This window comes from Sus scrofa, chromosome 17 (genome assembly GCF_054392235.1).
Source record: "Sus scrofa isolate SSC_HxYL_T2T_F1_AM1 chromosome 17, Sscrofa_HxYL_maternal_Yorkshire_Landrace_v2.0, whole genome shotgun sequence".
Lineage (NCBI taxonomy): Eukaryota > Metazoa > Chordata > Mammalia > Artiodactyla > Suidae > Sus > Sus scrofa.
Window position 1 is genome coordinate 32,183,950 of NC_139399.1, and position 27,959 is coordinate 32,211,908.

At 46.9% G+C, this 27,959-nt stretch overlaps 1 protein-coding gene across 18 annotated transcripts in view; it reads right to left on the reverse strand.

Annotated features, from left to right (window-relative positions):
- Nucleotides 1-4,510: 4,510 nt before the first annotated feature.
- The window catches only part of KIF16B (kinesin family member 16B), a 308,817-nt gene continuing 285,368 nt past the window's right edge, over nt 4,511-27,959 (reverse strand). For all 18 annotated transcript variants that reach the window (XM_085004496.1, XM_085004502.1, XM_021078047.2 and 15 more), the window contains one exon: nt 4,511-5,620. In XM_085004496.1, coding sequence (XP_084860622.1) covers nt 5,462-5,620 — 159 coding nt within the window. In that variant the 3' untranslated portion in view covers nt 4,511-5,461. The remainder of the gene's footprint in view (nt 5,621-27,959) is intronic.

Here is a 27,959-nt window from a genome sequence, read left to right on the forward strand (position 1 = left end):
GGGCTTAGGAGTTCCCACGGTGGCTCAGCAGTTTAAACACCGACTAGTTTCCATGAGGATGTGGTTCGATCCCTGGCCTTGCTCAGTTAAGGGTCCAGTGTTGCCATGAGCTGTGGTCTAGGTCAAAAAGGAGGCTTGGATCCCATGTGGCTGTGGCTGTGGCTGTGGCTGGCAGCAGTAGCTCTGATTCAACCCCCAGGCTAGGAACTTCCATATGCTGCAGGGGCAGCCATAAAAAGAAAAGAAAAGAAAAGAAAGAAATTAGGGCTTAAAATACCTAAAAGAAAAGGAAGTCTATAATGGCAAGGCACCCACCTTGTCCATGGTTTTTAGTTTGTTTTTAGGAAACAAGCTAACAGTTTAGAATCAACCAAAGTGCAAAGATTAAAAAAGCTCTTGATCACCACACATTGGTATTTACATTTTTTTTTATTATAGTTGATTTACAAAGTTCTGTCAATTCCTGCTGTACCACATTGGTGTTATTGTTCACTGTGATTCTTTTCTCTAAAGATGTTCCCTGGTGCTTTGAAAAAGCAGCCGTGTCTCCCTGCCTCCGTTGCTTTCCTTCTGCCTGGCTGACCTGCAGGCACAGCCTGAAGAGCCACTGGAAAGATACAGGCATATCCGCAAATACTAAATGTGCGTAAGGACCTGGGACACTTTGAAGAAAGTAACGCTGCTTTTAAGCAGTGAGGATGCTCAATATTTTCCATGTTGGTTTTTTTTCCCCGCAGATCGAAATTCTGGAGAACAGTTTCTTTCTGGTGACTTGCCTTAACACAACCAAACAGCTTTGTAATGCTAACCTGACATGGGCCTTACTGGGCTTAGTCATCTTTCAAGAGCTGCACAGAAGGGAGAACCTTATAGAAAGGCACGGGGTAGCCTGAGGTGCCAGAGCTTAGTGTAATTCCACAGTGAGAAGTGCGTGCAAATGCTCTTTGCAGGGAACAAGGATGAACTCCTACCCTTGATACTCTTCAGCTGCGTCAATTGCCTTTCTGTCTCTCCCATCACTTTAAATGTAACGGGTCCTGCTAGATTTCCAGATACAGAGGATTTCTGAAGGAAGCAGCCTGGCCAACTCCAACTTGACCCTGCTAACTCCCAGGTACCACCATAGGATCAATTCGTTGTTTTGTTTTGTTTTTGTCTTTTGTATTTTTAGGGCCGTACTGGTGGCATATGGAGGTTCCCAGGCTAGGGGTCGAATCAGAGCTACAGCTGCCGGCCGGCCTTCGTCACAGCCACAGCAACGCCAGATCCAAGCCGCATCTCCGACCTACACCACAGCTTGTGGCAATGCCAGATCCTTAACCCTCTCAGTGAGGCCAGGGATCGAACCCTCAACGTCATGGTTCCTAGACGGATTCATTTCTGCTGCGCCAGGACAGAACTCCCAGATCAATCTGAAATACAGTGCTTTTAGAGTTTCCTGGTGGCTCAGCAGGTTAAGGACCTGGTGTTGTCCCTGCTGTGGCTTTGATCCCTGGACCAGGAAATTCTGCTTGCTTCAGGTGTGGTCCAAAAGAATGGGATGCTTTAGAAATTTATAATAAGAAACAGGTGGATTTGTTTCAACTGGGAAATAACTCTGTATGCATGGAATTTAAAATGTGAGCATCACAGAATCATTTTCCATCTAATGAATTAGCATCAGAAAAAGCAGTCTAAGCTGAAGGGGGAAAAAAATCAACAGTCAGGACCTCTTCTGGCATGTGGATAGAGCCCTGTCCTTAAAAGGAGGGCTACACAGGCTTCATTTGTCACGAATCCATCTCCTTAGATGCACAGTCTTTAATTAGTTTTCCCCAAACATAAACCACCTGTCATGATCATTTAAATAAAATGGAAGCATTTGATTTTGCCATAGAGTTACTTTACCTTAATTCCCTTACTCCTCCTTAGAATGGAAAAAAGGGGGGGGGGGCCTTTCCTGGAAAAATGTCTGAATGGAACCACTCCCCTGGGTGTATGTAGGAATATGGGCAGAGAGGGTCTCATGGCTCATGGGGCAGAAATGCTCAACTCTGGACTCATGAAACCTCCAGGCACCATTTTCAGCATTTGTAAGAGAGTGAAATTAAAGCCTGTTTCCAACACAAGCCTTTGGAAGCAGGACATCACTGAATACTCCTTCTCCTATCGCGCTTGCATTGCTACCTGCCTCTGAGGGAATGAAGCTTGCTGGTGGTGAGCTCCATATGAGCAATAATGACCAGCCACGTCACCATACCATGCCACTTCTCCATCTCCAAGAGCATGGTTTGAGGAAAAAGTGGGGCAGGCATGGGACTGTGTGCTGGGGGTTGTGGAAAGGGCCCTGCCCTTAAAAGGAGGGCTACACAGCCTTAATTTGTCATGAACATGTGTCTCCTTAGATGAACAGTCTTTAATTTCTGAAAATCCCATCTGTAAAAGCTGAGCCGAGAATAGCCACGGGTCCTAGCTCTAAGGCTGGGAGCTGCACCTCCACAGGAGCTACACTGCCAGGTTCATGGATGCTCCAGGCTGTGAGAGCTTCTGGTTGCCTCTGTTCAGATGGAAAGATACGTTGTGTAGAGCTCCGAGGGAGCAGATGGGGACCAGACTGAGCAGAACCAGCTCTTCCTATGTACAAATATAAACAGAGGTGCCCTGGGGCCTGGGTACCCTGTTCATGAATCTTCAGAGCATCTCCACATGGTGGACCAGGAATCTTCTGGATGTCCCTCATTAAGGAACCAGCCCAACTTGGTTACCTGCCTCTCATATGCCTAAGTACAGCACTGACTTTGAATCTTCCGAATTCAGAAACAGCCAGGCCAGGGTAGGAGCCAAGCTAACTAGCATTATACTAATTTCGAGTAGACACAGTTTGGTGCACATATTTTAGGGTGTGAGCAGGACCGAGGAGCACATGCTGAAACTTCCTACATAAAGAATTCTGTTTAAGTTTCTTAGATTTGTGCAACTGTCTACAGAATATTTAGAAACTGATGGCACCTCAATCTGAATTGCCTGAAGCCGTCAGCTTAACATTCCATCCTTATTTGACATACTTGAAAATAATGACACACACTTGCTAATTTTCTTTTACTCCTTTGACTGATTCCAATGAGCAAAGCTTCAGTTTTGTCCTTCTGCCTCTGTCATCTGTCTTCTCTTCATTCCAGAAGGGGATTCCATTTTCTCCTTAGAGGAGACTTTCCACTGACTTGTCAAACTTCCCTCAAGTTTTACTTAGATTAAAATGCCTATGGGAGTTCCCATCGTGGCTCAGTGGTTAACGAATCTGACTAGGAACCATGAGGTTGCGGGTTCGATCCCTGGCCTCACCCAGTGGGTTAAAGATCCGGAGTTGCCCTGAGCTGTGGTGTAGGTTGCAGACACGGCTCGGATCCCGTGTTGCTGTGGCTGTGGTGTAGGCTGGTGGCAACAGCTCCGATTTGACCCCTAGCCTGGGAACTTCCATATGCCGCTGGTGCGGCCCTAAGAAAAGGACAAAAGACCAAAAAAAAAAAAAAAAAAAAAAAAAAAAAGTGCCTATGAGTCTGATGAGAAGTCTGTAGTTTGTATCCACACCTGGTGATGAGAAGTCTATAGTTTGCATCCACACCTGGTGACAGTCCTGCTGCTTATAATCACAAGCTGGGATGGAACCTAGAGGTTGTCCCAGGCAATAGCTTCATTTTCACATGGGGACTGAGGTTCAGAGAGGTGAAATGGCACGTGTGTGTTACAGCCGGCTTTATGCTGTAAAGAGCCAACCAGGACTTGAACCTTAAACTCAACATTCATCATTCTTAAGATGAAGACAGGAATCAAACCATCTCTTGCATTCCTGCACTGCCTACAGACCCACGCCTACGTATTCTTTCAGGATTCCAATGAAATGCCCGCCAGGAGCCTGGCCTTGGATTCAGGTCCAAAAGCGAGGGAGACTGATTATCTGGTTGATTGAAGAAAACACTTTAGTTTACTCAGCACATGGGGAATAATCTTCAGGGCTTTGGCTCCTTTTAAGTAAATGACCTATGGTTAATTACTATCTCCCAGCTTTTATCCTTTAATCTCTAGGTTTAAATTCTCTAGTAGCAACTGTCCCTAACCTATGCCTGTAATCACAACTGCAGACAAAAACAAGTCTTCCTGCAGCAGTTAAAAAAAGTCCTCATTTTTTCATGCGAAACCATGATATCTAATTAGTACACTAATAGTTTCCCCCTTATCGGGATAATTGCATCTTTAAATACATCTTTTCAGGTTGGAGAGCTCTGTTGTGAAGGCATATTCTAAAAGTCTGAATGCAAGTATGTTTGGTTACCCAGTCATTTGTGACTTCAATCATTACTATAAGTGGCGTCTCCTACAACAAAATTGCTAAATTATACATTATGTACCTTTCCAAGCACATTAGATAAATTTTTAAACAGGCTGGTAGGAAGGATCATGCCACAAACTTAAATTCAGCTATAGAGTAGATTCTAGAACTTCATTTAATATTGATAGCAGCTCAATCTAAATCTTTAAAAAAGCAAACATCTTTAATAAATTTGGTGTGAATGATTATATATTTTGATACAACTATCATACAGGAGTGTATACACATATAAATCTATAGGAAGAATTACATATACACTTCAATATATATCGTATATATATTTTTTCTACTCATATTTTTCTCTTTAGTAAAACAAAGCAGTTTTCCTGTACATAGATGTGCAAGGCTACATTAAGTCCTGAGTAATTGAAGGGATCATTAATAAACTACATTAAATTCTAGTCTCTTGGCTAAAGATCCGGTAGAGTCAGGAACAGAAATGGGAACAAAACTTTTAAAAATATGCATTCAGCAAGGCGCTGGTTCTGTGCTTGGCAGAGAAAGCTTGAGAGTGCACAGCAGCCATTTGGGAAAATTTTCTTGAAGATTCAAGATTAAACAAATAGCCTATTTGAGTGGATTTATAGACGTTTTAAGTGATGTCATCTACATCCAATGTGTCAAGCATGGAAGACCCCAGTCTTGATGGGAACGAACATCCCTTTTGCAGAATATGAATTTCTGTGTAAACATCAGTGCTGAGGGATTATAAAAAAGGGCAGACTCAAATAGAGGGGAAGGAAAATACAGTGAAATAATTTAAAAATGCTTGTCTTGGGATAGGGCCAGCCACATGGAAGGCATATAAAAAATAAGAGTGTATTTTGGTAAAAGAGGAAACCAGATGAACGCCATTAGCGGGGTCTGGGCGGCCACCCGTCCCCAGAAGCCTCAGGCTGCTCGGCTCCAAGGCCCAGGATGATCGAGCCACGGGGGCAGCTCCCGCGCCCAGCGAGGAGGAAGCACTATGGGGAAAAGGCCACATTCAACGGCGATGGACAGAAACGGCCGCCTGTCGGGGTCACCGTCGGCAAGTTCAGCCTCCTGGCCCCGCGGCAGGAGAAGGCACTGCGTGATGGTCCCCGTCACCCGGCTCTACCCCGTCCCGTGGCTGCTGTAGTCAAAGACCCCCTTCTTGAAGAAGGGCGAGAACTCACAGACGGTGTGTTTGGACAGCGTCAGCCCCACTTTGTCGATGTGCAAGGGAGACGTCGCCGACTGGAGCATCACGCTGAAAAAGTCCCTGAGGTACTTCTGCGGAAGAGACAAGAGGCAGAAAGAGGATCAGGATGCGGCTGACAGCGGCAGAGGGATGTCCACAAACAAGTCCCTGCCGGCCTCGAGTTGCTGCGGCTGGCATTACAAACAGCGCTGCCTTCGGCACATCAGAGCCACCTGAGGGGACAGCCACGACGTGCAGCACGCAGGGGACACTTCTTTACTTCTTGGCTCAGAGCAGCAGGGCTAGTGCCTGGCTTGGGCCTGTCTGCAGACAAAACGCCCAGGGGGGAGCCAGGCAGTGCCTGATGGTGGGGGGGCAGGGCAGGGGGTGGGGGGTGTCTGACTTCCTGCCACAGGATCGCTAGTTAATACCCTGCTTCTTTAGCAAAGAGACCGTCCCCCCACAACTCACTCATTAAACGGCAATTAAGAGGGGAACAAAAAGGCCAGACATCTGCATGATCCTAAACATGTATTTGCCAAAGGACACAGACGCTCTGCTTTGGAGTCTTCTTATAAACTAACACAAAAGAAATACCGGGGACAAGAGAGTCATTTCCTAATGTTTACAGATCATTTCACAGCTCCTATGACCACCAATAAAAGGAAGTTCTCGGTGAGAATTTCTGGACCTCTCATGCAGGCGCGCCTCCCCTCTGTGTCACAGCATTACCGCCTCTTCCTGCCCCAAGCACCTCGGAGCCTAGGCTCTGAGATGCTGAGGTTGAAATCAGACGTGGTGCCAGCAGAGTGTTTAAAGGAAATGCGGACACACAAAAATAATATATTTCAGGTCAGACAAATGTTATCTATAACCAAAATGGGGCGGATAGGGGTGGCTTTAGACATGAATTATTATTGTCTCTGCTTGTTTAAAAAATATAAATCTGGGAGTTCCCGTCGTGGTGCAGTGAAAACAAATCCAACCAGGAACCATGAGGTTGCGGGTTCAATCCCTAGCCTCACTCAGTGGGTTGGGGATCCGGTGTTGCCGTGAGTTGTGGTGTAGGTCGCAGATGCGGCTGGGATCCCGAGTTGCTGTGGCTCTGGCGTAGGCCATCAGCAACAGCTCTGATTAGACCCCTAGCCTGGGACCCTCCATGTGCTGCGGGAGCAGCCCTAGAAAAGACAAAAAAAAAAAAAAAAAAAAAAAAAATCTGGTCTCAAGCTTAGAAACTAAACATAATAATTATGGACTCTGAGTAACAAAAAACATTTGCCTATGAAACATGGCCTAGAACAGTGGTCCCCACCCTGGGTGACTGCCCTGTAGACATTTTTCACTGTTACATGGAGGAGTGGTGTGTGTATCTTAGGGGTGGAGGCCAGGGATTCAGTTAACATCCCACGATGCCCTGTACGTACAGCCGCTGTGGAAATAATTATTTGGCTCCAAAAGTCACCATTGAAACACCTTGGCCCCGGGGAAATCTTTTCTTTTTTTTAAGCCAAGCGAAAACCCAACACATTTATTAAAAACAGATATTTCGGTTAACATCCTGTAATCAGGATAGCCACAATTCCAGACACTCTGGTGTGTCAACAGCCACGTCTGGATGATGAACATGCCATTGAATCTTAAACTAAAACACCGACAATATGGTCTTAGACCCTTCAGACTGAGTGAACAGGTATGTTACAAGCACTTTGCCAGGTTCACAATGGCAAAGCCTGCAGCTTCTCCATTTGGAAGGTCACATTTCCTTCGCTTTCAAAGGTGAGCTGGCATGGCTGGGGGAGGGGCAGAGGAGGAAATCAACTCCATCTACCCAAGGACTTGCAGCTGTTATTGCAGACGGCTCCGGAGGGCCCATTATAAGCTGCTGTGCTATGCTGTGCGTCCCTGGAGCGCTCGTCACGTGGCGTCTCCCCAGCCTCCAGCCTAGGGCCCCCAGGAGCGCCAGCGCCATCAGCTTAAGTGGTACCGCAAGGCCGAGGGGAAGAGGAGGTACCCGAGACCATGTCTCCGGGCAGCTTCCGTGAGAGCTCCGGGCGCAGCTGCCTGACTGAGGCCCCGGCGCTGTTGCCGCCTCCCTACACACGCGGTGGCAGAGGGTGTGCGTATCTTCGGAGACTTCAACACCTGCAAAGCACCACGCTCCACTCCGAGTACCGGCGGAACCAAGCAACTCTGCCCTGCTGGAGCCCCGCAATCTCATGTGCGCCCAGAAAACAGTGACCTTGAAGCCAGGGACGGGTGGTCAGGCTGTGAAAATACACTTTTGAACTTTTGAGAGGACTGAGGGTTCACTCCGCGCCTCGCCCTTTTCCCCCAGCACGGCTCGCCCCCACCTCATATCAACATCTGAGACGCACCCCCTTCCCCTACCACTGTGAGAACCACCTCGGTTTGCTAAGTGGGGACGGAGAAAACGTTACTCCTATTCAATTTCCAAAAGCGTCCTTTCACGGTGCCCAGTGTTTTATATAAAGAACCAGCACCCCAAAACACAGGGGATGAGTTTTTTTAAGTGTGGTAAAATTTCAAGTCTTGCACTTTGAAGTACTCTGAAATTATCTATGCATGTTCCCCTCTCCCAAAGTGGATGAGGAACCAGCCCTGGAAAGGTAAATCAAGTAACTGAGGTCATTCCCCTCCTTCAGGCGCTTGGCGACCCTGAGAATCCTGGACTGGGGCGACATGGTCAGCGGGTCAGGTGGACCGAGAAGCTGCGTGGAACTGCACGCTGCACCACCAGGACTGCTCACACCAAATAAGGGGTCCTACTGACTGTGAGCTTGGGGTGGGCTCTGTAATATGCCTTAAGTAGGACCAATGAAGTCCTACTTTTTTTTTTTTGGTCATTTCTAGGGCCGCACCTGAGGCGTATAGAGGTTCCCAGGCTAGGGGTCGAATCAGAACAATAGCTGCTGGCCTACGGCAGAGCCACAGCAACTAGGGATCGGAGCCGTGTCTGCGACCTACACCACAGCTCACGCCAACACCGGATCCTTAACCCACTGAGCAAGGCCAGGGATCGAACCTGCAACCTCATGGTTCCTAGTCGATTCATTAACCGCTGAGCCACGACGGGAACTCCAACGAAGTCCTACTTTTCAACCACATCTGGGCCTTCCACCTCAGTTCCCCGCAAAAATATTTGCTATTTTTCAATTTCTCGTCTTTATTAGTTACCTTTCTTCTTTCAAAAGCACGAGTTCACCAGTCTGAGTAGGGATGCACTCCTCCAGGCAAAGGCTGGTGCTGAGGCCACAGCCACCCCGGCGGGGTGTTAGCTGCTAGGGATTAGAATGCCATTGCCAGTTCTGAGCTGTGCCCTCCTTCTGGACCGGCCAGGATGGTGAAGTCTAATTAGTCTAATTCCCCTTCTTGGATGAACTGCCCACCTGAAATTTACCTCTGAAATAAGATATTTTGCTCAAGGAAAATCTGTTAGCTACTTTCTTAAAAATAATAATAGGGATTACTAATAATTCACGTTTGTATGTAATTTAACATTTTCTAAAATCTTCTAACATCTAACTGTTTGTGCCTTATAGACGTGTAACTGACTGAACACGGTAACGGCATACCCTTCAAATGTACAGTATGTGGAGTATTAACAAATGCAGGTGGCTGGGAAACGATTGCCAAAGCAAGGTGACAAACATTTGTACCACACCCCAAAGTTCTCTAGGTCACCTAATTTTAGGTGATCTTCATACATGGCCTAGACTTACCTCTTTTTATTATTTGCTCATTATCAGGTGAGCAAGGCTAGTAACCAAGAGAGGAGACTGGAAAACAAGGGTTTTTAACTCAGACTCTGTTTTCTGTGTTCCAAATTCCTACCTTGCTGGTCTCATGGTAACCTCTCAAGAAAGGCTCTTGAAATAGAAATCAGGTTGAGGTAAGAACATGCCAAAACCAACTGCTAAGAAAATAAGAGAATGGAGTTCCTATTGTGGCTCAGAGGGTTAAGAACCTGACACAGTATCCGTGAGGATGTGGGTTCAATTCCCTGGCCTCACTCAGTGGGTTAAGGATCCAGCATTGCTGCAAGCTGTGGCGTAGGTGGCAGATGCGGCTCGGATCTGGCATTGCTGTGGCTGTGGTCTAGGCCCCTAGCCTGGGAATTTCCATATGCTGCAGGTGTGGCCTTAAAAAGAAAATTATTTTAAAAAAAGAAGAAAGAAAAAGAAAACAGAGACCTTGCTCCAGTGCTTATTTGCATCAAAGAAGCAAAAGGAACCTGCCTTGACTTTTCTGGGGGGAGGGAAGCAGAGACCATTAACCTAGAGGGACGTGAGGTTCATCAAATATGGTCACTAGGAAAATATGGACCATACCCGGGCAGCCAATGCTCGTGATGAAATGCACACTGCAACTAACTGTGTAAGATGGAGTGTGACATGATTCTGCACAAGGAGGATGTGCGTGGAGCTGTACCACCTTCTCAGTGTAAAGCAGGAACAGAGCCAGCACCTCAGCAGCTCCTGTGTAGCCTGTGTGCCCATGGCTGCACTCAAGCTCAGACAATGCTCACAACAAATGCGTGCCTTCAAGATGAATTCCTCCTGGGTGGAAGGCATCTGAATCTGGGAACAGATGTTGCATTCACATTTGTCATAATTAGTTCACAAAACCGGGGCCCTTTAAAGATAGTGAAAAAGAGAAGTGAAAGCAAAAACTAGAAATATGACGTGAAGGGAACATATTGGAACCCCCTTCACTGCTGGGGAGGCACCATAAAGAGAGCAGTGAGCTAGCTGCAGGTCAGGCCTTTTCTGAAAACGAACACCTCGGTGAAACCTCGAGATGGGGAGATCGGAAAGTTATGTAAGAGCTTCTTTGCAAAACAAGTCTCTGCTCAGCAGAGTGGGGCAGCCTTGGTTCCCATTACACAGACTGCTTGCTTGGTCAGAGAAATGCTGCGATTAGGAAGCATTCCTGGCAGTGACCTTGGGATGGCTCTGAAGTGTAGGAGGTGACATTGGCCTTGGCTGGCTTGTCCAGCCAAGGTGGGCTGAGCAAGTTCTTTCTCCTGAATGGCAAACCCAAAGGACCAGAGCCGGAGCTTTGTACATAGATGGAACTAAAATTCCAGAAGGTTCCTGAGGTCACGGACAGCATCTCATCTTTGCAATCTTCCATCATCCCAGGCACACTGCTGAGGCTGGGAAAAGTGCTTCTGAGCAATCTTGACGACTTTGACGTTTTTTTTTTTTTTTTTTGTCTTTTATCTATTTAGGGCTGTGCTTGAGGCATATGGAGGTTCCCAGGCTAGCGGTCAAATCAGAGCTACAGCTGCCAGCCTACACCACAGCCATAGCCACTCCAGATCCGAGACACATTTGCGACCTACACCACAGCTCATGGCAACGCCAGATCCTTTACCCACTAAACGAGGCGAGGGATAGAACCTGCAACCTCATGGTTCCTAGTCAGATTTGTTTCTGCTGTGCCACGACAGGAAATCCCTAGACGAATTATTATTATTATTTTTTAATTAAAGTGTACAGAGAGAAAACAGCATTCATCATGAATGCGCAGCCTTGTGACTTTTCAAAAAGTGAACACACTGGTATCATCAGCATAAAACTATTACAACATTCTTAGAGGCCAGGCAGCCCTCCGCACACTCCTCTCCAGGGTAACCACTGTCCTGGCTTCCCATACCCTTGGTTAGTTTTGCCAGGTTTTGAACTTTGTATTGATGGAATCACACAGGGCACACTCCTCTGTATCTGGTTTCCACTGCTTAACGGGTTTGTGAGATGTGTGCATCCCACTAGGTGTGGCTGTGGTCTGTTCATTTTCATTACTGCACAGTATTCCGTGCAACCATGCCCACCCACAGACCTCAGTGGAGGGGTGTGTGAGGGTGACCAGTCTGGTAATTTTGTCTGTGTCTCCTCCAGTAATGAAATTTAATTCCATGTAATGGTATCGGGTGAGTCAAGTTTATTACTATTCCTCCAATTAAGAAGTTTCCCCTTAGGGCTTGAGACCTCTCTCTAAGACCAGCCAATATGTCAGAACTCTGCTTTTGCATGCATTCAATATACATTATAATTATATATTAAGTAAACATTTAAATATATACATTTATATTAGTAATTTTTGCTGCCTCTGCTTCCACTGTTTTCCACGGCCCCTGCAGCTAAAGAGAGAAAATTAAAGTGCTTCCTGTCCTTGTTCTCCCTTTACTGTTGATCCAAAGGCAGCTCCACCCTCCCTGGTGTGTGAAAATAAAGCCAGGTGCCCAGCTCCCTCCCCAAGGCACTTCTAACGCTTTATAGAAGAGCATTACAATTACAAAAACTGAAGGACATCAGGGGTGTAAATGGCTTATCAGGGTTAAAAGGGCAAAGCAGGAGAAGGCTCTGTGAAATCCAATATCCAATTTCTGTTTCTTTCACATGGCATTGCTTCCATTAAAATCTGGAAGAAGAACAGGCATATTTAAATCTCTGTAGCCCTCGGAGACCACAGAAGGCCTGCAACCCTTGCCTGCCCTGGTGGTAGGGTCACACCTGAGTCTCTGCTCTGATCAACACCCTGCCTCAGAACCAGTGAGGATGGTGGCTGCACCCACAGTGGTTGTGCAAGTCAGCCCTGCCTCAGGTGCTTGGAGGATGAATGACAGAGGAGACTCACTCTTCTTGCAGTAAGATTTCAAACCAGGAAATGGAGTCTGAGCCAGAGGAGGTCTGGAGATTTCTGAGAGAGCAGCTGAGGGAAAGGGGGGAGCCAGGGCAAGAGAAACACCAAGAAATAAGGGGGGTGGCTGGGGGAGGGCGAGGGAGGATGGCTGGGATGGAAGGGGGGGTGCAAGGAGGGATGCCTGCGATGGAGGGGGGAGGGTAAGGAGGGATGCTGGGATGGAGAGGGGAGGAGGGGGGAGGATGGATGGGATGGAGGGGAAGAGAAGGGAGAAGGAAAACAGCATGACCTTGATGGCAACAGAGGCCCCTGAGTTGTTTTCCAAGTTGGCAAAAAAGCTTTAGGAATAACAGATATATTAGACATTTATCTAGGTGTTTTCACTTTTTGCCACTTGGACCAACACTAAAATATAAGGTGTTTTCTTATCAAGGCTTCCAGAAAATCAAATTTAGATGGCTAATCTTTAAGGCGTGCTTCAGCACTGGCACAGAGTACCTTGATTTCATAAATGGTCTCTCTTCCACGGGCTATGGGCCTGTTTTACTGCTTTTTAAGGTCAATCTACATGTAGGCAGTGAGCGGGTGGGGGAGGAAGAAGTCACAGGAGACATGGGCCCCCCATGGGTCTGTTTCCAAGTGTTAAACTGGCATGTGCTTTTAAAATTCCCCCCCAGAACAAAACCAGAATCCTGTCGAGGACCACAAGCTTGTATTTTTATTTTTTTTTTATTTTTGTCTTTTTAGGGCCGCACCCATGGCATAGGAAGGTTCTAGGCCAGGGGTCAGGACCTCAAGCTTTTAAACATGAGGCCAAGAGAGACCAACAGAAGGATGAGGGACACACAGATGGTCAGAGACCCCACACCGGGCCCCTGATCCTTCTCTCCTAAGTGGTTTTTTTTTTTCCTTTTACTCTTACCTGCCAACACCCCTCCAGGACTGTTCCCTGTGTGGTCACCAAGGCTGACCAGCCACCACCGCCTTCCTCTCATTAGAGGCCATTTATCAATGGCTCACAAGGTTTTAGGCACAGTGAAAGCTTTTTTATTTTTTTTTAGGGACACATCCATGGAATATGTTAAGTTCCCAGGCTAGGGGTCCAACAGGAGCTGCAGTTGCAGGCTTATGTCACAGCCACAGCAATGCCAGATCCGAGCCACATCTGCACCCTATGCCACAATCTGTGGCAATGCCAGATCCTTAACCCACTGAGCAAAGCCAGGGATCGAACCCACATCCTCATGGATACTAGTCAGGTTCTTAACCCACTGAGCCACAACGGGAACTCTGGCATAGTGAGAACTTTTAATGGTCTTGTTTAATTCCTGCAACAACTTTATGAGGTAGGGACTTCTCTTATCTTTGAGATTAAAAAACTGACATCAGGAGGCTTAAGTAATGTCACAAAGGTCACAGAGCATGGAAGTGTCCACACCCAGATCTTCCAACACCAGAGGCTGGGTCCCAGTCACTAGGGATGCTGTCCACAGAGTCTGCCCCCCCCCCACCAGCTGACACTCCTCCTGAGCACAGCTGCCTCACCGGCCCAGGCCGGCGACACTGGGCATCTCAGCTTTTCCCAGCCTGGATGGTGCTCTCATGGGGAGCAGGAGTACTGGGTTATCTAGAGTTAATGTTCCATACAAACCAGGGGCAAAGACCCCTTTCCCGTGAGCCTTCTATACTTCTAGATGGAGCTGTCCACAGCTCTGCCCAAGCCCTGATAATTTACTGACAGTGACTTGCTGGTCACCGGCCATTTTTTGGTTGCCCTTCCTTTGTTTCCCTTTCTAGAGAGCATTCAGATTCCTTACTGAAAAAAATGCCTTCCCTTTCTTTGAGACTAGTTATCTGGCTAACTTAGGGCAGACAGCTGGTGACTTTTTTCCCCTGCATATTCTGGAATGGGCGCCCCGTAGCCAGAAACCTCATCAAGACAGCACTTGGAGTTAGCTGGGACAGAGGGTCCCCTGGGCCAAGCCTCTTCCAGATGGCAGAGCGGCTGCCGTGAAGCATTTCAAGGGTTTACGCGAGAAATTCAGGTTAGATTCCAGAGAGCGTCTGGTCTGCCCATTCATTCCAAAACCCACTTGCTTACAATGACCGCAGTCATTTTCTGGAAGGTTCCTGCGCCAAACCCAGGTACACACACAGGCCAGTCTTTCAAATCCCAACTCCATTTGAAAACATGGCCACCAAACATCATTAATCTTTTCAACTGAAGCACCAGCTAATACGGTCTATTGGCTCATGAGTTCTGAAGGGTGAAACACACTCCCTACAGCACTACAGGGTAATTCAGCCAGAATTTAGTCAATTATTTTAGAGCTTTCGCCTGGTACCTCAATCAATACACTGCATTAAGGAAAAAGAAATGAAAATAGAATGTGCTGCTACACGCTGTTCCACTTTAGATGTTCTTGACGAAGGTCGCTGTGTTAACATGATTCATGTGTGACTGGTAGTACAATGTCGGTGTCAGCCCGGGCTGAAAGGAAAAGTACTTAAGTTTCTGGAATAACCTGGGTAAATGCTGGCCTTGAGGTAGCCCCTGCTGGGCTTTTCTTTTCACCTCGGGAGCTTGCGGCTGTTCTGGTCAATAGTCTATCCAGGCATAAACCTGCCAGGGCAGCAGAGGGTTAAATAGCGTGGCTGCTCCCATCCTACAGCCATTCCCTTTTAGTTCTGGGACTGGGGAAGAGGGGGAGGTGTGAGACCAGGGAGAGGAGGGAAGGTGTGTGGTACCCAGGCCCAGCAAATGACGTGCATGCAGATCAAGGCCAGGACGGAAGGCTCAGCGTGGGGATAAGAAGGGCCGGAAGGAGATGATGGGGGTGGGGCTTGACCCTGGGTGTGGGTCTGCAGGGATGCTGTACACAGCCTTACCTGGTCCAGGAGCTCCTAAGACCCCTGAGACATGCTGAGGAGAAGCATGGGTATGTGTATCCTGTTTTCAGATGAGGAAACTGAGACCTCAAGGCACAGTGACTTAGCCAAGGTGGATGAGGATACAGGGCTAAGGAAAGCCCTGGGGCTCTTCAAATTCAGGAGAAAGTCCTGGAAATCCTCAAAGGGAATTCTTTAAGCAAGATGTTAATGTAAATGTAAATGCAGTCCCTGTCTACAGGGCAGTCCACACCCCGCTCATGGAGGCTCTCGGAATTGTGTGTGTGTGTGGTGTGTTCCTCAGAAGTGTTTGAAAGATCTTGCCTTTTTATCTTTTGGCTTCCTTCCTTCCATTTTAATTAGCAGGGGGATAAAATCATGAGCACTTTATGATATTATAAAAAAGTTCCTGCTTTAATAGGGCTCATGACTGTATCTGCAGCTACTGCTTGTTTCGTGTGCAATATTTCACGCCGGCCATGTCACCGTAATGATTTCCTGGCCATCTCCCTGTTGTGGAGCTCTCTTCATTTCACAGTTTTAACACCAATCCATGATTTAATTTCCAGTTATTGATATTAAAATTGAAATGTTCTTTAAAAATGTAATAGGGCTTTGTCCACCTTTCCCTCATGACAGATTAACAGGGAAGACAGCACAATGGCATCCCTCATTTCCCCAAGTCATTAGCCATGGCAGCTTAAAGACACAGCGCTGGACTGTGCACTATTCAGTGTGGAGGATGCACTTCCGGGATGCACTGCCTGGTGGATCAGCTCTCTACCTGGTCCCAGATGGGGCTTCCAGCACTGTGCTCTGGCGGCCTCTCTTCTCTCTGATTCATGGAGTCCTCCCGGGCTTTCTGGGTGGAGTCTCTGACTTTTTTTTGTTTTATTTATTTATTTATTTTTTAATTACTCAAATGAATTTATCACATCTGACTTGCTTTTAACCAAGAGAATATGCTGGAGATAATGCTGAGAGTGAGCCCAGGCCTCAGTGGAGATGCGATCAGAGTGCAGCCATATGAGTTCCCTGACCTGACAATGACACTTGGAAAAGATGAACCACCCAGTGGAGCCCTGCCCACATTCTAGGACCACCGCATCATAAGCTATAATAGGGTAGTTTCTTTAAGGTACTCCATTGTGGGGTGGTTTATTACTCAAGGATGGATTACCAAAATACATGTGTTTGGGAATAAAGAGGTGAGGGAATAAACACAATTAGTCAAAGCAGAAGAGAAAAAGTTCCTTTGGTTTCTACTTATAATTTATGACTAGCCATAAATTACAGTTTTATTCTACTTCATGCCAACCTCTTCCAACCTTTTCAGTATTTCTAATGAATCATTCTGTCTTTGCAGATACTTCTTTTTTGTCCTAGGTTTTAGAGTAAATACTTGGATTAAATAGACATCACTGGAAATATGGCATTTATTTCTTGATGTTATATAGAATTCTGAGAACTCCCAGTTAAAATTCATCAGGGTGAAAATGTTAGTCTGTGATTACAGAATCCAAACTATTCATTACAGCTATTCAGAGAATCTTCTTTATGAGTTTAATGACATAAGCATATTGTATTGAATTATTATGGGGAGGCATCAATTGGACTCATAAACTTAATATACTCAATCTGGTTCACATATTCTAATAAAATCCAGCAAGCTTTAAAAATTTTATAAGGGATGTGCATCTTAAGTCCATGTGATACTCAATTTTCACAGGTTGACGTTCTTGTGCTGGGTGTTAAGCAGCTTCGATACCCTGATGACCCAGCCTGGCTGACCAGCAAGGTCAGGGTGAAACCTCATTAACAAGGTGCATCAGAAGGCCAAGGTCTGCTTAGACTGAGAGGCTGGTGGAGCTTTTCTCTTTCTTTTCTTTTTAGGTCACACCTGAGGCATATTGAAATTCCCAGGCTAGGGGTCGAATTGGAACTGCAGCTGCTGGCCTACGCCACAGCCACAGCCACAGCCACATGGGATCTGAGCTACAACCTACACTGCAGCTCACAGCAACACTGGATCCTTAACCCATGGCGCAAAGCCAGGGATCGAACTGGAATCCTTTGGATACTAGTTGGGTTCATAACCCACTGAGCTACAAGGGGAACTCCTGGTTGAGCTTTTCTCCAGAGCACAAGGCACCACCAGTCCCATCTTTCTGCTTCATGGAAGGGAAGGGAGGAGTTGAGTGTATGCTGTACCTGTGAGCTGGAAGTGACAGCACGTGCAAGGGAGAAAGCAAAGAGCTTCCATTCTGTCTCATAGGAACCCACTCTCAACTTCCTTTGGATGAAGCAAAATATGGGAGGATGCTGGGAGGAGCCAGTTTCGGGGGCTCACTCTGCTTGACTTTCCTTTATTAGATCTTAGGTTCTCTGTACGAGATTGATAACTAGCTGAGCACAGATGCCGAGCAACTCAACATTCTCAGTGTGGAGGGGAGGTTGGAAGAGAGCCCAGGAGGCACACACTGGCCATCAGGACTGCACAGCAGCTGGAGTTCAACTCTGCCCTGCAAGCCAGCTCCTCAGGCACTTGGTCACTTTGCAGCTACCACGCTGGGCACAGAGACATTACAGCACAGGGAGAGTAAGTCCCTGAACTCCTCTGCACCTCTGTTTCCTCGTCTATCTTTTTTTTTTTTTTTTTTTTTGTCTTTTTAGGTCCGCACCCATGGCACATGGAGGATCCCAGGTTAGGGGTCAAACCGGAGCTACAGGTGCTGGCCTACACCACAGCAACAGCAGCACAGGATCTGAGCTGCATCTGCGACCTACAGCTCACGGCAATGCCAGATCCTTAACCCACTGAGCAAGGCCAGGGATTGAACCCGCAACCTCATGGTTCCTAGTCAGATTCCTTTCCGCTGCACCATGACGGGAACTCCCTCATCTGACTGTCCTTAAGGATCAGAATCTTAAATGAGCTGCCTTCTGTAGAGTGCTTAGGGCAGGGCCCAGTTCGCAGTGTTTATTAAGTCATCAACACTACTATCTATACAGCTTTGTCCTCTGGGAGTTACTGGGCAAAGATGTTAATTTTCTTCTCTTTTAGATGTTTAGAAAGACACGGGCTTAATGCATGGGAGTATTTAACTTCAAGTTTTCCTCTAAAAAGGAAAATGAGAGACAGCAAGAATCTGGAACTTCTTTTTTCCCCCAAAGTTACCCCATATCTGATCCTGGCAGCCTCGTTATTTCAAGAGTTGTTTTAAAGTAAGGAAGAGTTCAAACTGGGGAATCCTATTAAAAATAGATTTTTAAAAATATAACTATACTGGTAAATTATTTATTCCCTGAAGGATCAGTTTAAGATATCTTTTGGATACTGAGATTCTGTAAAGTGCCATTTGGGATAAAAAAACAAAACCAGAGACAAACAACTCTTCTATCCTTTGTTTCTAAGCTTATGATTCCTTCTGACACTGCAGAGACCTTCATGAAGATTCCTGACATTTGGGGGTGTGGGGGGGTGGGAGGTGGAAGCTCCCAGTGACCCACTAGACTGACAAACTTTCAAATGAGCATCTGGCTGAGTGGCATTTCCTGGCTGTAATGCACTTAAGAACCAGGTTCTAAAACACTCGAGACTCGAGAAGCAGGTGTATATCACTTACTGGAATCCTGAGGTCTCCCTTTCTGTGGAACCCAGGAGCTGCCTGCAGTGCAATGTTTCGAGAACCCTGTTCCTCCCTGCCCCCCAGGCCATGCCTGTGGTGGAGCAGAATGACCCTTCCCTTTAAGGTCTTGCCTAAGGTCATCTGCATGTGGACAGCAAGTTCTCCTTGGCTGGCCTTGAACCGGGCCATCACTGAGTAACACGGAGGCCTGATTTCAGGCAAGAGGGTAAGCCCTTACTCCAGGGCATGGAGGAGGAAGCCCACTGCCCCCTTCTGTTCTCTGGACCCTGAGAACAACTCACAGATTACCCTCTTGCCTCGGGAGTTATCCCTCTATGCCCACATGCCGCCCTATGCCTGGGGGGAGCCATGGTCATGCCCCAAGTGTGAAGAGGACTGTGGCCTGTGACCCTGCCCCATCGAGGGGATTAGCTGGGGATGTGGATTATCTGCACTGCTGATCCCCTTCAGAAGGGACAATGAGTGAGGCTTGATTCTGTCAGGGAGGGAGGGAGGAAGAGGAAGGGAGAAAAGCCAGCTCAAAGCTTCTCTAAATAGAATACCTCGAGTTTTCCAAAAGGATGGAGTAGGTCTGCATTTCATACAGGGAAATGAAAATAAATTCCTTTTCCAAATAGATATTCTCTACAGAATTAAACCTCTAAGTTAAAAAAAAAAATACACACTGAATCCACGAACTTCCTGAATGGTACTTTGCTCATAAAAGACACTCTCCATTACATGACTGCTGTGAAGATGGCCCTTAGATGATGCTCAAAGGCCACAAAAGGTGTGGGTTTTCTTTCCTTAGTACCTCACCTTGTAGCAAAACATTATTTTATAGTATCTTCTTTATCCTGAACAAGGGATATTTACTAATTTACTACAGAGAACAGCATCTATTCATTTCTGCTTCAAAGCCAGACTGTGGAAACGTTTAAGGCTGACATCTATGCTTACAATCCGAGAACCTGCTGCAGAAGAGAAGTGGAAAATGCTGCATACCAGGCGGTGATCACACATGCTTCCCTGAACACCTGCATCTGGCTGCTTTAACCACCAAGTGAACCTGAAAACGGCTAAGCATCCATCATAAGCATCTCTCAATCGTCAAAACTTTTAACATCTGGGACTGTTCTCAAGTAAAGGGCTGGGCAGGCAGTGCAGCCAAAGCCAAAATGTAATGACAGGGAGGGAGTGGGATGGATGGGGAGTTTGAGGTAGGTAGATGCAAACTATAACATTACCAGAATGGATAAGCAATGGGCTCCTACTGTACAGCACAGGGAACTAGGTCCAATCTCTTAGGTTAGAACGTGATGGAAGATAGTACGAAAAAAAGAATGTATATGACTGGGTCGCTTTGCTGGACAGCAGAAATTGAAAGAACATTGTAAATCAACTATACTTCCATAAAAACTTTTTTAAAAATGATAAAATGAAGACAGAAAGAAGGTCCAGTAGATCACAGGGAAATGTCACCAGCAAGGGGATCCTGGAGAAAGCGATGGGGCCATTTAATCCAAGAAACAGTAGGGTTAATTTGCTATCCACAGACCCTGCCATGGAAAACTGTCTTCAAAGTCAGGAAATGTCAGTTTATCCAGGCTGCACTGTTACTTGCATATATCCAGCTTCTTTCAAATGAGAAAATGCAAGTAAACGCAGTTTTGTGAACTGGAAGATGAGGACTATAAATGGAAAAGGAAAGGGGGATCAGCCATAAATACCACAGACTATGGTGCAGTGGGAGCTCGCTGCCCTCAGCCCTCACCGCAGAGTCTGCAATAAGAGCCACTGGATCCCTTCTGCTGCCACCCGGCTAAAAAAACTCCATTGAGGAAAAAAGCGATGGCTTCGTTTGCTGCCATTTTCATCTCTGATTAGCACATCTTTCCTTGATTTCAATGGCAGTTTCTTAATTTTACTTATAAATAATATGAAGCAGGTGATCTCAATTAGAAAATAGATTACGGAAAGTCTTTTCTTTTTTGGCTGCCTGGAATGAATATTATATATGTAAATGTAAACGCACTGCAGCGAACTGCTGGGCGCAGCAGTTCACAGCAGTTTTTTTACATCTAAAAACGGATGGGAGCTTTACACGGGCAGACGATGAAGATAAAAAGTTGCATGGAATTGGAACAAACTGATGTTCTTCTCCATTCGTTCTCTACAAATATTGTCTCAAAGGGCTGCGGCAACACTGATTCATGACCACTATGAAACAGAAGTGGCGCATACTGAAGAAAAAAGGATTGTCAAGGGAAAAAAAAATAACTGCAGGAATTCTGAAATAAAGACGATGCTGTTTACAAAGGCAATACAGGATGAGATGGAGGTTCAAAGGCAGAGGCCATGTGAGCACTTTTCCTCTAAGAAAAGCACACCTTTTCTGGGAACAAATCTGAATGAATGGAGTCATGGGAACTGAAGCATCTTCAAGAGAGCCGAACGCCAACTAGGTGCAGGGCTTCATAAGAGAGGAAGGATAATCCTCTCTTATGTGTTGGTATAAACAGTGAGCAGAGAACTTAGAGGAGACAGAGCAGAGATACTGGCTCTTCAATGTGCAGGAAGAATTTTGATCATGTCTTTTGGGCAGTTGCAACAAAGGAAGGGCATGAAGAGGAATGACACTGACATCAACGGAAATAAAAACCTGACTATTTCTGGGAGTTCCTGTTGTGGCGCAGTGGTTAATGAATCCGACTAGGAACCATGAGGTTGCAGGTTCCATCCCTGGCCTCGCTCAGTGGGTTCAGGATCCGGCATTGCCGTGAGCTGTGGTGTAGGTTGCAGACACGGCTCAGGATCCTGCATTGCTGTGGCTCTGGCGTAGCTGGCAGCAACAGCTCCAATTCGACCCCTAGCCTGGGAACCTCCATTTGTCACGGGAGCGACCCAAGAAATGCCAAAACAAACGAACAAAAACAAAAACAATAACTATTTCCGGAAGCAAGCAGCTAGGTCTTCAGGTTTATGACAACCCTCTCAGATGCAGAAGTGACCAGCAGAATGTCAGAGCAAAGGAGGACAGGGTAAGGTGGCCCAGGAGCACAGTGCTTCTCAAAGCTGTGGGGAAGGACCAGTGGGGGAGGGACATGAAAAGCAGAGGAGAGGAAAATGAGAGGGGGCTTAGGCCACAAGGATCCACCCAGACACATGGGGGTCCAGAAAGAAACCGAAAAACACATTAAATGAGGAAATCATCATAGAGGACTCCCAGTGATGACGGATGGGAGAGAGAAAGTCTGTGCAGACAGAGAGGCTGTTCACCAAAGCAGGACCAGGAGTACTCCAAACCCTGCGGACAGAGCGGGGGAGAGAAGCACGTCACATCCAGAGGATCAGTAATCAAAACAGCTTTGACCAGCCCAACAGCAGCACGGGAAGTCGGAAGACAATGAAACGACCCCTTTGAAATTCAGAATGAAAATGGTCCTCAACTATTATATCATATCCAGCCAGGGTGTGGGTGGAGAAAGCCCCTGTCAGACATGTCTCTAGAAATGTACCCCTTACATGTCCTTTCTCAGGAAGCTACAGAGATGTGCTCCGTCAAGACAAGGGATTGGGGGGAGTTCCTGTCGTGGCTCAGTGGTTAACGAATCCGACTAGGAACCATGAGGTTTCGGGTTCGATCCCTGGCCTTGCTCAGTGGGTTAAGGACCCGGCATTGCTGTGAGCTGTGGTGTAGGTTGCAGACGTGGCTCGGATCCAGTGTTACTGTGGCTGTGGTGCAGGCCGGCAGCTACACCTCCGATTTGACCCCGAGCCTTGGAATTTCCATATGCCACGAGAGTGGCTCTAGAAAAGGCAAAAAAAAAAAGGGCAAAAAAAAGGACAAGGGAGTGGGTTAAGAAAGAGGAAAACCCAGGGCACAGGAAGCAGGGGGAACAACTCAAGAGAGAATAGAGAGGACGGAGAAGGTCCTTGTGGATGTGACCCAGGCTGACTTGAGCACATCCACAATTGACACTTATTTAAAACAAAGTTTTAAAAACTACACACATACACAAAAGAGCGGTAAATGTGCACAGGTTCACTCACACACACTCTTCGCAAAATGGTCAGAATGCCCAATCCATATGAGTAGTTTGTGATCCCCTGAGAGCAAAGACCGAGTCATTTGTTCATTCAGGGGTGACCCTGGACACGGAAGCAAAGGGGCGGGGGGAAGAGAAGGGGAAAGGGGGGGAAAGCCAATGCAGGGGCTGAGCAGGTTACCACCTGCAGGACTGGGCTCAGCCCTGCTGGGGCAACATGGAGAATGTGCCTGGAATCGTCCTGGAGAGGATGGGAGGCTGGCAAGCTCAGCCACGGACTTGCAACCTCCCTGGGGTGAGAGTTCCCTCCAGGGCCTCCTCCACTCCAGCCTCCAGTCAGTCTGCCTTGGCTTTGGAGAAGGCCAAGGGGGAAGAGCTGAGAGACCTGGGGGACCTGCTGGTGTTACAGGAGGATCGAGGGGACAGGGATAGCATACAATGTGTGTCAGCTGTGGGATGGGACTGGGGCTTGGGGTGATGAAGGGGGATCCTGGCTGTGGCTCAGCTCAGCCGTTAACCACGGGGGCTGAGGGGTGGGAAGGTGGCAGGAGTGTTGCTGCTCCTGACTCAGCCTCAGCTGCTTTTTCCTCCCCAAAGCTCTCTCTCTGTGTCGTTAGCACTGGATTTTCTTTCTTTCTCTCTTTTTTTTTAAGGGTGCCACCCATAGCATATGGAAGTTCCTGGGCTAGGGGTCAAATTGGAGTTACAGCTGCTGGCCTATGCCACAGCCACAGCAACGTCGAATCCGAGCCGTCCACAACCTATACAGCTCAAGGTAACGCTGGATTCCTGATCCACTGAGCAAGGCCAGGGACTGAACCCACATCCTTATGGATAGTACATGGATTTGTTTCTGTTGCTCCATAACTGGAACTCCAAGGACTGAATTCTCTGATGAGAACTTTTTGAATTCACAGGAGGCTTACTCATTATTTTCCTTAGGCTGTGCAGGCATTTTTAAAGGACTTAAATATACATGTTTTATTGCAACCTTAGGGGATAAGAATGCGGGCAAACATGGCTCGTGCATAGGGCCTCAGTGAATCCATCATCAAATGACTGCAAAGCATTCAGAAGACAGCAAGGCGCCCAGGAGCTCCCCACCTACCCATGGTCTCTGCTCACATCCAGGCTGGATGGTGGCATCTCATGGGAGGAGCTGGGACGGTGTCAGCCAGCTTGGAGTTCCTGGGCCTGGGCTAGACTGCAAGTACCTCCAGGGACTCCTATGCTTTATATCTTTTTGGGTTTTGTGAGTCCCCTCCCCCCACTTCTAGGGCCACACCCAGAGCACATAGAAGTTCCCAGGCCTACACCACCGCCACAGCAAAGCCAGATTCAAGCCACATCTGCAACCCATACCACAGCTCATGATAACGTTGGATCCTAAACCCACTGAGTGAGGCCAGGGATCAAACCCTCATCCCCATGGATCGTAGTCAGATTCGCTACCACTGAGCCATGATGGGAACTCCCTGTTTTTTGTTTTTTCAAGTTGTATTGAATTACAGTTGATTTACAATGTGATAATTTCTGCTGTACAGCACAGTGAATCAGTTATACATATACGCACATCCATTTTTTTCAGATTCTTTTCCCATATAGGTTATCACAGAATATTAGGTAGAGTCCCTGTGCTATACAGCAGGTCCTCATTGGCCAGTCATTCCATATACATCAGTGTGCATATCCCAAATCCCAATCCCAAACCCCCAATTCATCCTTCCCCTCACCTTTGGTAACCATAAGTTTGTTTTTGAAGTCTGTTTCTGTTCTGCAAATAAGTTCATTTATATCTTTTTTTTAGATTCCACATAAGTGGTGTTATGTGATGTTTGTCTTTCTCTGACTTACTTCACTTAGTTTGACAGTCTCTGGTTCCATCCATGTGGCTGCAAATGGCATTATTTCATTCTTTTTGAGGCTGAGTAGTATTCCCTTGTGTTAGATGCCACATCTTCTTCATCCATTCATCTGTGGATGGACATTTACGTTGTCTTCATGTCTTGACTATTGTAAATAGTGCTGTAGTGAACGTTAGGGTGCAAGTATCTTTTTTTTTTTTTTTTTTTGTCTTTTTACCTTTTCTAGGGCCGCTTCTGCGGCACATGGAGGTTCCCAGGCTAGGGGTCTAATTGGAGCTGTAGCTGCTGGCCTGCGCCACAGCCACAGCAATGTGGGATCCGAGCTGCGTCTGCGACCTATACCACAGCTCATGGCAACGTTGGATCCCTAACCCACTGAGCAAGGCCAGGGATCGAACCCGCAACCTCACGGTTCCTAGTCAGATTCGTTAACCACTGAGCCACGACGGCAAGTCGTGCAAGTATCTTTTTGAATTATGGTTTTCTCTGGATATTTGCCTAGGAGTGGGATTGCTAGATCATATGGCAGTTCTATTTTTTTGAGGAAGCTACTGTTTTCCATAGTGGTTACAAGAGTGGATTCTTTATTCTATTACATAACTCTACATAGTTATATCTATATACAATATTGAATTATACCTAAATTTCACATCTCTATACACATCTACAACCTATACAGCTATAACCTACATCTATGTTATACCTATAGAACTACATTTATAATTATGCCTATAATTATACCCAAATAATAGAATCTATAGTTAAATCAACATTAATTGTATCTTGCTAGATCATGCTTTATCTTATTCTGTAATTAATAATATATCACTGCATGTCTCCTCCTTTAGTGAGTGTGAGCAAGATGTGGATGTGTCTACAACACTACAATCAGGAGCTCTAAGGGACACTCTGGTCCCCAGGAAGGGACTGAGAACCACACAGGACACCCTTTTATCTGCATCCAGGACAATGTGTGCACTGGGGGAAAGAAAACATGGCAGCCTCTGGCAGAAAGGAGCAGATGTAACTGCACAGATGTGAACACTGCTAGAAATTAATGACATAAGCGTGACACTATCATACACATGACTCCAAACAGTCACTAATTCCAAAACAATTTTAGTAGCTCGGGCATCCCCAGGAGGTCAGAGTTCTTTCTACCACAATCACGACTGCTCTTTCCCTCTACCTTTAGCTGTACTTCTGATGCTTCCCCCAGGGCCCAGGAGCTAATTAAGTGCTTGGGTTTCAAAGACCTCTCACAGAAGTGAGATGAGACGGGTGGCAAGAATGAGAAAACACGAAAACGGTATTTAATTACGCAGAGCAAACAGTGAGGCCCACAGCACCATGGAGTTCACATCTGTCTCTGAGCAGGGCAGGCCAGCCACCCCCAGGTACAGGCGACAGAGAAGGGAGCTGCTGTCATGAGGAGTCACCCGCGCTGTGTGTTCAACACCACTTGTGGTGCCTGCTTCTGTTTCAGAGGCAATGAGACATTTAATAAAGGAAACCGAGCAGCGATGCCTTGCTGGAGCTAGAAAGAGAGCAGGGACAACTCTCTAGCAGTGTCACACCACAGCATTCAGGACTCGTGTCATTCTGCTATGAAAATAAGCCGGGAAATGAAAATTGTCTGGTACCGAACTCCACAGCGAGCGTGCTTGGCCTGTAACCCTGCTGCCGGAGCTGCACTGCACTCCTTTCATTTGATGCTATTGCCATAAATTGGGAAGAGCTGTGGGATCCCTGTGGTATGTGTCAAGCCCCCAACACCTTGTAAAGGAGCACGGGACCCAGGAATGACAAGAGGCCATGGACTTAATGGGTCTGCACATGAAGAAGGATTGCAACTGGGATTGATATTAGACTATCAAAAGCCACACCAAATGGAACAATTACCACTGTAGCATATCAGGGGTGAAGAGAACTGGTTTCTGTGATGGTGACTTTTATGTGTTGATTTGGCGGGGCTATGCAGCGCCCAGATGTTTGGTGACATATTGTGCTGGTGTCTGTGAGGGTGTCTCCAGATGAGATTAACATCTGGATCAACAGACTGAGGGGACCACACCATCCCCCCTAACGTGGGTGGGCTGCACCTAATCAGCCGAATAAGAAGGCAGATCCTCCCAGGGTAAGAGGAACTCCTGCCTGACGGCACTGAACTAGGGAAGCAGTCTGTCTTGTCTTTGGACTTGAATGGAAATGGTAGCTTTCAGAATGGAACTGACGCCACCAGGCTCTGCTGGTTCTTGGGCCTTTGGACTCAGATTGGAACCATTTGCTCTCTGGGATCTCAGGACATCTCAGCCTCTATAACTAGGTGAGGCAATGCCTTATGACAAATCTCTACACACACGCAGACATCTTGTTGGTTCTGTTTCTCTGGAGAACCCTGGCTCATACAGCTTCCAATCCCCAAATGGGTGAAGTGGTGAAAAAGCACTACTTCAGTACCATGAGTTGCATGCAGAAATGCAAAATTCACAATATATCGACTGCTAAATCTTACTGTCTTGTTAAAGACGGATGTTCAGATCTTGGGCATCCAGACTAATTCTATCGCTGCCTCACAGTTTTGGTTCAGTGGAACGGTGAGCCCTGCTGGTGAGGCTCATATCCTTCTGCCTTCCTCCATCCCAACCACCGTCTCATCTTCCTTTAGGCCACGGTCACCTCTGATCTGAAGGCAGTAACAGCTGGGTCACTGCCCTTCCTGCCTCCGTCTCCGCTGCTCCTCTCTTCTCGCTCTGGCAGTAAAAACCTCATCCCACCATTCCTCAGCTTAAAATACTCGCTGGGTCCCTCATTGCCCTGTGGTTCAATCCAAGGACATGAAAGTGGCTTTAGGATCCAGCTTTTGCTTCCACATCAGTTCCATCTTTGCACAGCAGATTCCCAGATCCCACTCTAGACTTGCTGAGCCAGAATATACTAGAATGAGGTCTGATATGTCTATTTCAAAAAGCTACTCAAGATCTTTCAAAGATCAGCCAGACGGGTTTGGGAACCACTGGTTTGGGAGTCGCATCCTTGATGAGCTCAGAGGTGGTCATGACTGTCCCTGTAACTACTTGTCTCAACTCTGCTCCGACAGGGCAGAGCCCCTTGAAGCCTCAGGAAGCACTTGACTGACATACACAGGACTGGCTCACTGCAGGCATGGGACGTGGTCCTGAGTGTGGGTTGTGACTGCCATAATCACCAGACAGCCTTGATAGAGAAAGCAAAGACCATCAGAGACAGACCAGCAGACATCACATCCCAACTGCCATGCTCTGAGACATGGTGGAACAGCAGCACCACCTCTACAGCATTCTTGACCCAGAA